This window comes from Penicillium brevicompactum (genome assembly GCF_028827555.1).
Source record: "Penicillium brevicompactum strain IBT 35665 chromosome Unknown utg000006l_segment0_segment0, whole genome shotgun sequence".
In the NCBI taxonomy this organism is placed as follows: Eukaryota; Fungi; Ascomycota; class Eurotiomycetes; order Eurotiales; family Aspergillaceae; genus Penicillium; species Penicillium brevicompactum.
In genome coordinates this window covers 6,198,925-6,213,476 of record NW_026623209.1, presented here as the reverse complement: position 1 = coordinate 6,213,476, position 14,552 = coordinate 6,198,925, and the positions used below count along the sequence as shown (strand labels likewise).

General features: G+C 49.2%; 4 protein-coding genes across 4 annotated transcripts; 3 read left to right on the top strand and 1 right to left on the bottom strand.

Moving 5' to 3' along the window:
- Positions 1-1,464: 1,464 nt before the first annotated feature.
- N7506_010567 (Ras family protein) lies at positions 1,465-2,290 on the top strand (the record flags this gene model as incomplete). The annotated part of the gene is made up of 4 exons (XM_056959860.1): positions 1,465-1,476; positions 1,530-1,644; positions 1,715-1,990; positions 2,052-2,290. The coding sequence occupies 4 exons, from the start codon at positions 1,465-1,467 to the stop codon at positions 2,288-2,290; spliced, it is 642 nt and encodes a 213-aa protein (XP_056809250.1).
- An 806-nt stretch (positions 2,291-3,096) lies between these two features.
- N7506_010566 (flavin adenine dinucleotide pyrophosphatase) lies at positions 3,097-4,251 on the bottom strand (the record flags this gene model as incomplete). The annotated part of the gene is made up of 3 exons (XM_056959859.1): positions 3,097-3,730; positions 3,826-3,992; positions 4,057-4,251. 3 exons carry the CDS (start codon positions 4,249-4,251, stop codon positions 3,097-3,099), a joined length of 996 nt encoding a protein of 331 aa, XP_056809249.1.
- Positions 4,252-4,494: 243 nt separating this feature from the next.
- Positions 4,495-5,215, top strand: N7506_010565 (GMF family protein; the record flags this gene model as incomplete). The annotated part of the gene is made up of 4 exons (XM_056959858.1): positions 4,495-4,497; positions 4,574-4,689; positions 4,772-4,964; positions 5,024-5,215. The coding sequence occupies 4 exons, from the start codon at positions 4,495-4,497 to the stop codon at positions 5,213-5,215; spliced, it is 504 nt and encodes a 167-aa protein (XP_056809248.1).
- A 4,839-nt stretch (positions 5,216-10,054) lies between these two features.
- N7506_010564 (uncharacterized protein) lies at positions 10,055-11,197 on the top strand (the record flags this gene model as incomplete). The annotated part of the gene is made up of 3 exons (XM_056959857.1): positions 10,055-10,200; positions 10,252-11,037; positions 11,092-11,197. 3 exons carry the CDS (start codon positions 10,055-10,057, stop codon positions 11,195-11,197), a joined length of 1,038 nt encoding a protein of 345 aa, XP_056809247.1.
- Positions 11,198-14,552: the final 3,355 nt, after the last annotated feature.

The following is a 14,552-nucleotide window of genomic DNA, read 5'->3' as shown; positions in this document are numbered from 1 at the left end:
TTTTTTCTGTCACTCCAAAGTTTAGATTTCTCTTTTACTTAGACATGTTGATGCCAATGTACCAAACCAAAAATATGGGGGCGATCATTACCTAAGTTGACGTGATCCACGCTTCAATGTGATTCTGCACATCTTCCGATTTCCATCACCAAGGAGGGGTTTGCGCCCTAGAGGGTGAAAGGAACAGCCCACTTCGTCAGGGACAAAGAACCCTGTCAGTACTCCGTACAAATGATCGGTACCCAATTCCCCGATATGCAAGGTCTTCGCTGTCAGGGAACTAAACAAAAAAAAAAAAAACGGGTTGATCGTACTCCGTAGGGCGATCGTGAGTCAAAGGGAAAAAAAAAAACTCAGTCGATCGACAAGGAATCTGGGAAGTGAGAGCAAACAATGTTTGGATGTATCCAATCACGAAAAATGACAGAGTCGATTATGTTTCGGGATGATGCAATTTGGATGCAAGGCGGGCGTCTACTGCAAGCCATCCAGGCGTAACAGAAAGCCAAGATGAAAATTATGCGTTGAGCTCGACCTTACTCCGTACAGACGGACAATTTGGGTGCCCAACACGCCAATCATTCAAACATGCAATGGGCGACTCCAGAGCAATTTGCTATCTGATTCCAAGCCCAACACGCTAGGCATAGGCCGATGCCCTAAAGGCGCCTAGATGGGCCCTATCTCCACCCGGACGGCTGATCCACTCTGGAGGCAGGATGCTCATAGTACAACTGGTTTGGTAGTGCAAAGGATGTGCAAGAGAGAGGGATGAACTCCGGACATTGAAGTCGCATAAAAGATTGAAGGGACGCGTCCAGGGAGTTCCAAGGCAATATATCGTGCAATATCCATCGGATATATTGCACGGCCCTTTGGAGATTTGAGCCAATCAGTTCCCTGGTAGAGATACCCTTTAGTAGCGTACCAAAGCTTGCGATATATTAGTAGCCCACAACAAGAAAAGGAGAGAAAAGGAGAAGAAGCAAAGGGGGTAAGTGAACAGAGTGTACAGAGTACATCCATGAATTAGGAGCACTTGTATCTTGATCAAACCAGATCATAAACCAAGTAATAAGAGGAATGTCCGGAGTACTTCGTACATAAATAAGATCCAAAAGCGACATAACGAAGAACTACATTAATCCCCTTTTTCCATCCAATCACCATTTTCCTCCCCACTGTCTCCTGAATTTCCCTTCGCCCCCCTTCTTTCCTTTCGCTTTGCTCGAATTCTTTTGGGTGTTTTAAAAAATTCTGGTTACCCCGGACCTAGGCTATTTTCTTTTTGCTTTCTTTTTTTTTTGTCCTGTTGGTGAAATTGCTCCACCCGAACAGCTATCCAAAACAGTCTTTCCGCACCTCCGACCCCCTAAACCCTTTGTTTAAGCTCGGCTCAAGTGGACTCTTCACTCCCGAACTCTCTCCCTTTCTCGTTTCTTCTACCTGAGACGAACCTACATAATGGCTTCCAAGGTGAGAGAGAGCATACCCTGGAGCCAGGGGGAAGGCTGGGCTAACTTGAGCAGTTCCTAAGAGAATACAAACTCGTCGTGGTTGGCGGCGGTGGCGTGGGAAAGTCCTGCTTGACCATTCAACTCATTCAGAGCCATTTCGTCGACGAGTACGATCCTACAATTGAAGGTGAGTCCTCCGCGCGTCTCACTTCGGAGGGAATGCAGAACGCTGACTCGGAATTCTCCTCCGTGGACAGACTCCTACCGCAAGCAGTGTGTGATCGACGATGAGGTCGCTTTGCTCGATGTCCTAGACACAGCAGGTCAGGAGGAATACTCGGCAATGCGCGAACAGTACATGCGAACCGGCGAGGGTTTCCTGCTTATCTACTCCATAACGTCGCGCCAATCCTTCGAAGAAATCATGACCTTCCAACAGCAGATCCTGCGCGTCAAGGACAAGGACTACTTCCCCATCATCGTCGTCGCCAACAAGTGTGATTTGGAAAAGGAGCGTGTGGTTTCCGAGCAGGGTACGTGACACGACCAGCACCCAATTCCCCTGAAACCGGCATTCATCTAACAATTAAACAGAGGGCGAAGCGCTCGCCCGCCAGTTCAACTGCAAGTTCATCGAAACCTCCGCCAAGTCCCGCATCAACGTCGAGAACGCATTCTACGACCTCGTCCGCGAGATCCGCCGCTACAACAAGGAGATGTCCTCCTACCCATCCGGCAGCGGTGCATTCGGCGCCCGCGCACCAGAGGGCAAGATGGACGTGAGCGAGCCAGGCGAGAGCGCCGGCTGCTGCTCCAAGTGTGTCATCATGTAAAAAACAAACCATCTCGAACTCCGAATCGCTGCGCCCTCGAGTCAAATCCCCTTCATGCGCAGCACACCCGGAAGATTTTACATCGGGATTTTATTGGATATATCTGAATGGCCCTAATCATTTTCATCGCTCTCATATTTTGCCATTTCAGATCGCACCGAAGCAACAGACCCGCCAGAACCAGAAAACAAAAATAAAGCGGCCTTGTCGAAACTGTGTTATGGATGTTTGTGGGTTCGCGGCTAGCTTTCGCTTTGATGACTGCCGACCTTGACGCCAACCTCGTCTCACGAAACATTTTGATTCCCCTTTTGTTGTCCGATTGCGTCTTTTTTATTCTGTTTTCCAAGTCTTTTGAGAAAGATCCATGGTGTTTGTTATCTATCGCCTTTTATTATCATTATCTTTGTCGGTCCTGGGATACGACACGGCTGTCAATATACGTTTTTTTTTTTTTTTTTTTTTTTTTCTATAGCAAGGTTGATTCCTTGCTTTTTATTATCGGTGTATTTCTTGGGGTTTGTCTGGCTATAGCTGACTGCATCGGGGGTTCAATCTACATGTTGAGGGCTCATCTATGTACGGTGTACTATCAACTCATCTTCGGCACTAGATCTGGCATTGCAGTGACATGAAAATTCACATTGTTTTCGCATTTGGATCCAGGATTGGTATCTCTGCTGGCGTACTAGCTGGCTTATTATGTACACATGTGGCCTAGTTCCGCGTCATTGTTGCATCATATCAGCTTTGGTGTCAGCTTTACAAGCAGAATTACTATGCTTTATCTATACGGCGTGTTCAGCCTACTGGCTGTAGACCTGTTCAGAGTCGGAAGGAGGATCCAGCTCGTCTTCCTTGGTGACAAGCTTGCCCTCCACGTTTTCCTCAACTTCCTTAACCAGTGACTCAAGTAGAGCCTTGTCGGCACCCACCAGGGTCACGGTGTTACGCTTCTTTCCCCAGCGCGGGTAGCTACCAACCTTGATTCCGTGGGGCTGAACCTTGGCTGCAAGCTCAGTCAAGTACGGCGCGACAGCGCTCTCCGGCATCGGCGTGCTGAACAGGAACCGGAACGTGCCCTTGCCCTCGGGGTCCGTGAGACGAGGAATCAGAGAAGGCTTAAGGTTGTCCAGTAGGCGCTCGAATAGCCGTGGGACACCCGGCAGGATATGCACATTGCCGTTCACCACCGCGACTGGCACCCACAAGTCGTCGGCGACGAAAACAGCTTGGGACTCAGCAGGCAGCTTAGGGTCGAAGGGGAGTTCAACCATGCGCAACTTGGCAGTCAAACCGGGGGATGGCGTATCCCAATCGAAGTTACGCTGCATGGGGTGTGGCTTGGACAGGCGTTTCATGCGCTCGAAGGCTGGCTGGTGAAGTTGCAGCTTCAAGTCGAATGCCTTGGCGATGGAGGAGTATGTGATATCATCGTGACTGTGGATGGCAGTAGCTGTTAGTCAAGGCCGAGGCATTTTTCGCGCATCCCAGGAGAGTGTGCTGGGCACGAGGACCGAGAGGGCTATACGCACGTAGGGCCGATGCCGCCACTTGTGACGACGAAGTCGTATCGAGAACTCATGCGTCGTACTGCCTCCATGATATCATCTTCATCATCTGGGATGACCTCGACTCTTTGCAGTTGCATTCCCAACGAGAAACAGAACTTGGCTAGGTACGGCGAGTTGGTGTCGATGGTCTGCGAGGGGCATCACGCCTGTCAGAATTCATTGACGCTGATTCCAGTATGGTGATTGAATCACCTTTCCACCGAGAACCTCATCGCCAATGATGAGGCATGCTGCCGTGTGAATGGGCTTTGCGTGAGCGGCTGATGTCATCGCGGACGGAACTGGGCGAGGGGCCAGGGATGGGGTTGACAGCGCGGAGATGGAGGGACGGGATTGACCAAAAGGACGGGAAAGGTGTCTAGTAAGGAGATTGAGTCGGCTAAGCATGAAGAATGAGTGGGAAGATTAGGACAAGCGCTGGAGTTGGATGTTTGAAGCGTGGAGGTGGGGGAATCTCCGCCCGCAATTCCACCGCAATCCCGCGTCATGTTCCGACAGCGCGTGTCCATTTCTGCCATCTGTAACAACGTCGGATAAGAGGTCAACAGGACTTGAACCACATCTCTTCGATATCAGACAAGGCTAATCTGCTTGTTTTCAACTTTGCGCACACGTACATTTGCGTCAAAAATGGTGAGTCGAACCCCCCCTCCCATGATTGATTTCTTGGGACTTGCGCATGTGCGCAATAGTTGCTAACGACTGTTAGTCCGACTCACGACTATATTCATTCTCCCCGGAGACAAAGGAGAAGCTGCGAAAGTTCCGCCTAGGCACATCGAGAGCCAAGGATGCGCAAGCTATTATTTGTGAGACTCCTACTCCGTACATATGCGCCTCTCCGCACACCCCCAGACCCCAGCCATGGCAGTCCATACATCATGCAATAAGCTCTGTGTTCCTGCAGACTACGTCGGGAGGAGTGTGAAGGGTACGCTTTTGTTGCAGCGCTGACTGGTAGCGTGGCAGATATCATTGATGCAAAGACCCAGGAGATTAGACCTCAGGATGACGAGGTCTATTCTAAGATGGAGGATCTTGCAGATGACCTCCCCGAGTCATCGCCAAGATTCATTCTTCTCAGTTACCCATTGACAACGGTAGGTGTCGATCACAATCTCGACCTCATGCAGATAACTAATACGACTACTCATCACAGAAGGATGGTCGTCCTTCTGTCCCTTACGTTCTACTTTACTGGCTCCCCGAGAACTGCAACCCGATGCAGCGGATGTCGTATGCCAACGCAGTGGAGCTGATGCGTACCAGTGCCCAGGTGAACAGAGTCATTGAGGTGGAGACCGACGACGATATCATCGATATCAAGGACAAGCTGACCGGGTCGGACTAAACTGTGCTCGGGTGATACATCACTTGACTAGTAGCTTTTTCTGTCGAGGCATTTGGCATATTTTCAAGGCGTGGGGTTCATACAGAGGGCGTTCTTGCGTGTTGACTGGATATCATTGCTCTATGTGTACGGAGTATCATCCATACACCTTTGGAGACAAATGCATCATATATGGGCGCCCAATGACAATCTTTGTTTTCAGCCTTCGATACCAATGGAAATCATGCGTGGATCAAACAGGGTGCTGAGATTCTGACTCTCGGCTAGTGTCGATCGTGTACGACGAACCCCGCTGGTCACGATTTATGATCTATCAGCTGAATGTTTTGCAACGGTGGCCTGCACCTCGGACTACTAGTGGTAGATCTCATGAGCCTTTTTCCACAAAATCTTGGTCTCTCAACGCAGAGTGGTCAATATTAATTTCGGGGACGCCGGTGACCACTTCAGTTACTCTAGCCACATGGCTTCGTATAAAGCACCCTATTGCGAATGACTGCGTGTGCTTTTGATGGTCAACATACTCCGTACCACTTGTATACTTGTATTTTCCCTTGGGCTGTTTGGCCACTAATGATCAGCGCTTTGCCTTGAAGTCGAGAGACCAGTAACTTTTGACACTCGTTTGGTTTCGGAGAAATATTCCATTCATTGATGTTTCGGCCAATCTTGTATAAAAATTTGTCGGTTCATGAGGTCTACCTAGGCCTCCTCTGCCTTTCAAGGTTCCCTATAGCAAAGCAAAAGTCGCAGACCCGTGGGCACAACACCTGGATACCTGATCGTTAGCTGTGCCACAGGGTTCCCTGATGGGAGATCGAAGATGAGGCCTATCATAATCTATGTTGTGAAGACAAGCTCTTCAAAAGAATGATTAAACATGATTGCCATCAGTCAGGTCAACAGCATCTTCATATGGCTACCTTGTTGAAGTCAGCTTCTGCGTCAAAACAGCGGAAACGAGGCTTCGCAGAACGCCATGACATAAGGCTGCTTATTGTAGCTCAACATTTATCAATTCACCCCTTTGGACTAGAATGACACACCAAAATGTCCGGTTATATTTGGCTAAGCAGCTATTCTCTCTTGGGATACAAAGTGTACTGACCAACGACAAAAAAGATTTCCTGCAACGAGGTAAATGTTAGTGCCTATGATTGGTACATACGCTGGAGGTAAGATGGTACGCTTGTCGGGAAGTGAGAATTCAGTACGAAGTAGAAGACAAGTTGGCACCCGTGGACCTGACACCTGACAATTGCAAACCCTCTGATTGTACCAGCGGATGTATGAGTAGTTGTTTCGCCTGTGCATTTGATAGAAATGTCTCGCTTGCGGAGTAGTTGGATTCTTGTAAGAGGTACTAGATGCGCTAGTTGCTTGGTGGTGGTGCGTCTTCATGGCAGGCAGTGGGGGTTGAGGCGTCCACCCGCCTAGGCAAGTCTGAATTGCTACATCGTGGAGAACAGCTCAGTTGCTCAGGCAGAGTCACGGTCAACCCTTCACCTAGCTGCCCGACAAGTCTCGAATTAAGCCATCAATTGTCACCTGCCATCGATGATTAACCTGTCTGATCTTCGCAGCTAGTCCTAAAATATACTAGACAATCAGCTTTGGCCATCCAAGGCGTTGCATTTGTGCCCACACAAATTTCCAACCCGACGATCATCTCATCTACTCCGTACGGAGGACGATTACTATGTACTAGTACCCCGTCGTTCGCGCTATCTGACCGCTAAATCGAATCAGGGGTGTTCTCGTTAGATCTTGGTTCGACTTTTGATGCCGGGAGTGGACACTTCATGTACTAGACCTGGGGACTGATTGGTTCGCTTGGTGTTTTTGATCACCGGTTACGGAGTACTCGTCTTCGTTTCGTCCACCGTTCGCTCCGTACCCCTCTAGTGAGATGATCTAGATAGCGCCAGCACATTTAACAGCAGACAAGCAGATGACTGGTGGCCATGCTAAGGAAAGGGATGTCCTGTCCCGGAGTAAGAGTCTGATTCTTCACACAACAAGGGTCAGCAAAAGGTCATGGCATCGATCATATCAGGTCATCTGCAAGATGCTGCCAACCCAAGCACCATATCCAAGGGCCCATTGTGTACTCCGTATTAGTTTGGTATACTGATCAGATCAATTTGATTTGACATACGGAGTACAAGTGTAAATTTAGTGTAGATGCAACACCTGGGTCATATTTCGTGCCTAAGACAGGACCTACCCATCGCGAAGAAAAAGGCAAACAGAGATGAAGGGAAAATACATCCAAGATCTTGCCCAATCAGTCTCGCTAGATATGCGAAAACAGAAAAGGGCAGGTGAGAGGCGGCTATCACTTGAGGTGCAGATGAACCAAAGCCTACATATGGCTGCATTGAATGGCCATCGTGAAATCCCTGACTCGCTTTCGCTTCTGCATGTTCGAGTTCCAGTACCAGCGGGACGGTATCAAGGGGGTCAGTGTGAAATGTATTTGGAAATGGAGGTGGCGAGGGCTTGCTTTTGCTTTACCGCTGTGTCGGGTCGGACAATCATCCATTGTCTTTGGCTGGAAGTTGGCAAAGCCCACGTAAAAGGGGGCGAAACAACAGACTTGGAAATATGCACGAGCGCACATGGAATGTTCCACATGTCAATGCCATTCGCGTATAAAGTGCGAGAGTCATATGGGCTGATGAGGGGAAAGCCGAATTACACTTTGTACAATTTACTCCGTACAATTTACAGTATTCAATGGTTTTTTACTGGAGTCAAAAACAATTCCCACATGGGACGGGCCAGCCCTGCATAAGCCATCAAAGCATCGGGAGTCCAGAGACTGTCCGTATATTGTACATTGTAAAGCGGGATTGAAAGTACGCGATATACTTACCACCCCTGTCTGACGGATCGATCGGATCCAGTAGGCTAAAGTAGAAGCAAAAGAAAAAAGAAAGGGAAAACAAGTAATCTTACAGGACGGTACGATATATGCTCCAAAGCGCTGGGACCCGGCGATCAGACCAGGCGGCTCCACTCTCACCCGCGCCAAAAGGCAATGAGCGTCGGAGATAAGTTCCACCCTTCACTGGCCTACGGGCTAAAGCTGGGCTAAAGCTGGGCTAAAGCTGGGCTAAGCTGGGCTAACTGACCTGGAACCCCCGAGATTACCAGCTCCAGAGGGGGATGATGTTTCCTTGCACCTTGACTGCGGTACAAACTCGTCGATTGATTACTTTCCCAGGGGGCTGGTTCAGCTCTGCAGCTGGCGGTGAACTTGAGAATGTCATGTAACTCCATGTACTCAGAACATTGTGTCTCACGTCCTAGCAGCCGAAACCAAAGGTTTTCACCCGACATGGCGTTGACGTCCACACGTTCCATTGCGGACCTCAATGACAGCTGTACTCCTACTCCGTACTCCGTACTCGTGCAAAATCCCGTTGGGCAACGAGGGATGGAATCCAAACTTGTATGATCAACACTGACTTATTTAGTCTGCAGTAGTGCGTGGCACAACCTCGGGTCAAAGCCCATTTCTGCCTGTCTTTGTCAATTATTATTAATTTTTTGTTTTGACCTTTTGCTTTTTCGCTCAAATTTTCGTATGACGAGTTGTTCAGGTGCATGCAAATTGCGTTCTAGTCTCCTAGCTATGCATGCAGGAAGCCCTTTGAACGGTCGGAGCGCTCTCCCCGTGGGTCTTCCCATCGCCAGGATTCTGACAGGCTGCCATCGATCGAACTTGTGGCTGAGTCTGTTGATTCTTCACAAAACCCAGGGCAGTGGTAGCGATTTCAATGATTCAGTTGACGAACAATTATCAAGAATTGGGATCAGGGAGGATCACAGAGTACTTACGGAGTGCACTCTCACCCTTTAAAGATTTTGCATCACGCAACAATGGTATTGTCCACGGGTCAAAGGATTATGGAGACCTAAAACCCACGATTCCGCGATCCCCACATCATTCCAAATCCCGAAGCCATCAGTCAAACCTCCTGATCGGCCATCGTCCATTGAAATGGGCAATACGGAGTACGGAGTACGGTCGCTGGACTCCTTAAACAATGGCAATCTCACGCCCCCGCTAGACACCGTCACCATATCCGATCGGCTTCCACTGATAGACCTTGGCTAGCTGTATTCAGCAAGGCATCCGGAATAGCGGGTACTTCCGTGGAGGGAGAAGCAGGTTGAAGCCAGATGTCACTCCCCCGGCTCGCCCGTTGGACTCCCGTCCTCGTATATTCACGGCCGATCGCGTAGACTGCATAGGTGCATATGTACAACTCTATTGTGCGACAAACACCATAAAAGGCTAAGAACTACCCCGACATTAGCCTTCGATTAGTTGTCAAATATTACAAGGTTGACAAAGTGTATACAGGATCAAGCATGCTATCTACACTACAAGTACGGAGTACGGAGTACGGGTACAAAGTACATCCCCGCTCACAGTCGCCCTAGGGTTTTGATATCAAAAGCCGAAGCAAAGTCAAGAAATAATAAATTTACAATATTCGAAAATGAAATGCCAAAATAACCCAAGAAATACCCAAGACGTCGAACCCACAGAACCACTCTCCCGGAAATCCCCACCGGGCTTTTTGGATTTTATTTTTTTGGATTTATTTTAGGTACAATACAATTCTTCCTGGTATTATAACACCCTCGGGCCTTATTTTATAATAACTGGTATCCTTCTCTCGAAACCATCTCCTGTCAACTTCTGCACGGAAACTTCCTCTACTTCGGCTCTTGGGGAAAGGTTTATATGGAATGAAGTGCCCATCCTTGCACTGATCAGCGAAACATTCGACATACCATTCCTACGCCACTCTAATCGTCCCCATGGTCCAAGATCGTCAAGGCGAGGAGAAGCCCGAGGGCTTCTCCAAGTATCTCAAACGGATGAAGACCGTTCTTCGACCTCGCTCAACATCCAAGCGCCAATCTCTTGTCGCTCAAGAAGCTGTTGATACCGTCGACCCAACAACGTACGTTGTGCTTTATTCTCAAATTTATACACTTATACTTACCTCAAATAGTGTGTCATCGCCAGCTCCAGCTCCAGCAGCTACCCCAGCCCAGGAGCCTATTGAGCCAGAACCCGTGGTCATGACCGAGTACAGTACCACACCTCGTGCGAAGACCAGCGCTCTCTTCGCCAAGTACGGTCTCACTCTCGACCCAGGCGCATGGGATACCCCCGCCGACCTCCAACTCAACCGGGTCGCAAAGCCAATCCGTATGCGGGTCCGCCGTACCTGCCACCGCTGCGAAACCACCTTCGGCGCCGAGAAGGTCTGCATCAATTGTTCGCACACACGCTGCACGAAATGTCCTCGCTTCCCACTCGATCGTGCAGAAGGCGAGCCGCATATCCGCAAGCCCAACATCCACGATATGAGCGCCACCCACCCTCGAGGTCTCGCCATGATGCCGAATCTCAAGTATACCGGCAATGCGAACCATCCTCTCACGAAGCTCTCACACACGGGAGGTCAGGACTTGATCCGAAAACCGGTCCGCCAGCGCGTCCATCGCAGCTGCCATGTATGCACTGCGCAATTCTCGCCCGGCACGAAGAAATGCGAAGTTTGCAGCCATGTCCGCTGCAAAAAGTGTCCCCGAGATCCTGCCAAACTGGATAAATATCCTGATGGCTATCCGGGTGATGCTGACCCGCCCAAGGCCTTGCCTAATCGTACTTTCAGGATGCCTCGTCACAGGGTTCATTACGTGTGCCATGTGTGCACTACTTCGTATCTTCAAGACAGCGACACTTGCACAAAATGTGGTCAAGTCAAATGTGCTGAGACCATACGGATTCCGTAAGCACTTGGAAACATTTCAGAATTTTGGACATCCCGCTAACATCTCTGCAGACCAAAGAAAATCAAACGAGAACCAGACCCCGAAGTTGTTCGGACTGTTGAAGAAAGGCTAGCAGGTCTGGCAATTACATCGAAGCCAACAGCCACGGGAGGTTGAGCTGGAATATACGTGATCTATCTATGCAGTTCAATAAGATTTTCTGTGATATCCTCTTCTTCACCTGGACTTGACCCATAGACTCGAAGAAAATTAGTCATATTCTTCCCACGCGATGGTACCCAAGAGCGCCGAGAGAGCACGCAACACGACAACGCAAAACAAAAACCACAATATGGCCGAACTCGGCCCCGACGGTCTGCGCCCAAACTACCCACGCCTTTTGTTTCCACTTTCTAAGTTACACCTGCCTGCGGCATGGGCCCCGGTTATGCGGAAGGGCTCACATCACATACGATCCATTCCCTCGGCCACGTTACCCCTCAGTACGGAGTATAGATGAACCTTCTAGTCCACACACGTACAGAGACGGCAAGTATCAGAGCAGCCACCCGCTGGCAGGCCTCAGAGCCTGAAACCCGGCGGCAACTCCAAACAAGGCAATAGAGTACAGATCCACCTGGACCGAGAGTGACTCCATACACCCGATTTCCTGGGAATTGGGTGGATTTCCCGTCAGCCCTGGTCTCGACTCCAGAAACATTGCATGATCAAAGTATCACTGCCTTATATTCCTTTCGTACCTTTGCACTCCGGATATGAAGATCCAGTCCCAGGGTAGTCCACTCATGCTGTGTCCAACGACTTGGCTACCCACATCCTAACGGCGCTCATCCCCGTGCTAATCACTAGGGCCAAAGTCTAGCCCAGGTTTAATTAATTAATATCGTACGTCATACGTTATGCGTGTGTCTATCTGTACTCCGTACGGAGAACGGAGAACGGAGTACACGGAGGCGTTTACAAGTGGAATCTTATCCAAGAATAAAATCCAAATAGACTCCCGAGATGTGTTCCAAGGTTCCAAATATTCCAGGACTTGGGTGGCACAACGCCACAAACCCCGTTTACAATCCGGATTACCCCCGGAAGTACACATTCTCCAAGTCTTTCGGCCGAAGCCCTTGAGCTTAAGCACTCAGGTCCAGAGTCTGGGGTGTGCGTTGGATAGACATTGGCATCGCGACTCGTAGAAAGGGGAGAAGCCGCGTGGTTCCGTCCAAACGGACCGAGCCGTTTGGGAAGTGGATTGGACCCAGTGGGAATTATCAGAGGGCAACTGACAACTGGCAGGATGGGATTGCGTCTGCATCGCATTGTGTCATCGTAGCTCTGGCCTTTGAAGTCATGTTCATAGTGCTGCATATACGGAGTCCAAGCAAGCAAAGTCCGAATACAATTGTCGGTTAGAAAGTGAAAAGCGGGGCAAAAAGGGAAATATCAGAGTGCTCATTGGTAGCGGAGGAATGTACCTATGGGATCTTGCTTCTCGAATCTGGCCCTCTAGCTTCGGTCAGAGAATTTCCTGATGTGGTATTGATCGGTCGGGGGCTGACGTTGTGGATTGGAAGGTTTGAGGTTGGGGCGGGATTCTTCCGCCTAGTGGAAACTTGTCCCGTACGAGTATTTTTGGGGTTTTCCCGGCTCGAATTTCAAGCTGATCCATTCCATCCGACTCATCTGTGACTTTAGTTGGTCCAGTTTGATATTCGTCGGCTACAATGGTTTAGGAGGCTGGTTTGACCTTGCCAAAAAAAAAAAAAAAAGTACTCCACTAGCCAGCCCCTGTCATCTTTCTCCACGATACTCCGTAGTCCCACTCTAGAACACTTGTGGACGCTTGGACTGTACCTAACTAAGCTAATGCACTGCACTGGCAGGTTCTTTTGACAGGCATCGAGAATTTGCCAAAGCCCACGCAAGGGTCATCCATTGTTACGGTGCATTGTCAACCCGAACATACCCAAGCTGTCGGGTCGGAATAAATCCATCCTGCAACTTATGTAATAGGCGAATGTGTCAAAAGTCCGTGGGGACGTGCTTCGCTCAGAATTTTCACTGCATAAATGTCATCAAGTCAGGGGTCATAACGCACTGTGCGTCGGAGCAAGGGTTGTTGACCCGGCCCCAAAGTCCTGGGTCTGAGACGTTGGGGCATTCAAAGTGAGCGGCTGGGATGTACAGTATGCTGTGGTTCTCCTACTCCGTACCTCGCGCGTAGGTCTACGAGTACGGAGTACTTTGAGTAACTATCCATCCCTTTTCTTTATTCAGAAAAGGATAAGCAGAAGCTGCGGAGAGATTGACGGCTAGAGCCCGTTGTAAATGGGTCTCGACGGTCAGCTAACCTGATTTAGGAGATGGCTTCGGGTTTATTGTGCTCCATCGCGGTCCATTGCGAGTAAAAATAATGCCAGCTGGCCTCAAAGTCCGACTTGTATGATCTACATACGGAGTACGGAGTACTGGTGACAAACTACAGACTGGCTATGGAATGGACGTTGACTAGGGCCCTCATCCGATCAGATAGTCTGAGCTATTGGAGCCACAGTGTCTCAAGTCTCCGGCTAGAAAACGGACAGGCAGATCATACATGGATCGGCATACGGGATCTGAAAATATTCTATCAGTTTGAAGCAAGTTTGCCTACTACCCGTTTTGCCTGGGAACAACATAGGTACAGTTGCAACCTCAGTATGTACTACTCTCTATGGGGTCAAGACTATTTCCCTATTGGGATCTTGGCACGTCAGTGCCACAAAATCGGGATAAGCTATTTTGTTCTCGATTCTCAGCTATAGACGCTATCTCACAATATCATTATGGTATTGAAGCAACAGCAGATCCTTTGTTTTCACACAAAACACTTCGTACGATGCACTTCGCTTCGTCGGCAAAAAGGGAGACCTATTCGATCTTCAATTGAGTCAAATATCCCCACTCAGGGCTGAAGCACAGCCTGTCTCTACCAAAACGCCGGATTCCAGAATCGAGGCTGTCATGTCATGATCTGGGGCTCTAACCGCCGGTTCGCAGGAAATAGTTTCCTTGATATCATTAGAGTTTCTTCCGGTAGGAAGGGCGGGTACGAATGGAATTTTAAGGTGGACTCTTGCCTATAGGAGGGTAGCTCAATTTGTTGATCTGCGCCTGTAAGGTGTCAGCAATAGGCACATTGCCGTGTGGTAAGCAAATTGTGGACCTGTATTCAGGACAGCTCCCACCTATTATTAGTTTCAAGAATAATACCGTTATGCATTGGTAGTCATGTCTTCAGCTGCCGGGTCTGGTACACAAGGGTCCAAGCAAGGTCAAGGTACAAAGTACGGAGTAAGCTGAAATTTGAATATCAGTCGGAATGGCCAAGGAAGAGCTATGCAAGGCCTCCACCGTGCTATCTTCTTGTGCATCAAACAACTTGCTTTTAGTCCATTTCCCCCAAAAGAAACCTGGACCACAACATATTTTTCAGCTCCTTCAACCTATCAGATAGTCAATCTGTACTAGATCTCAA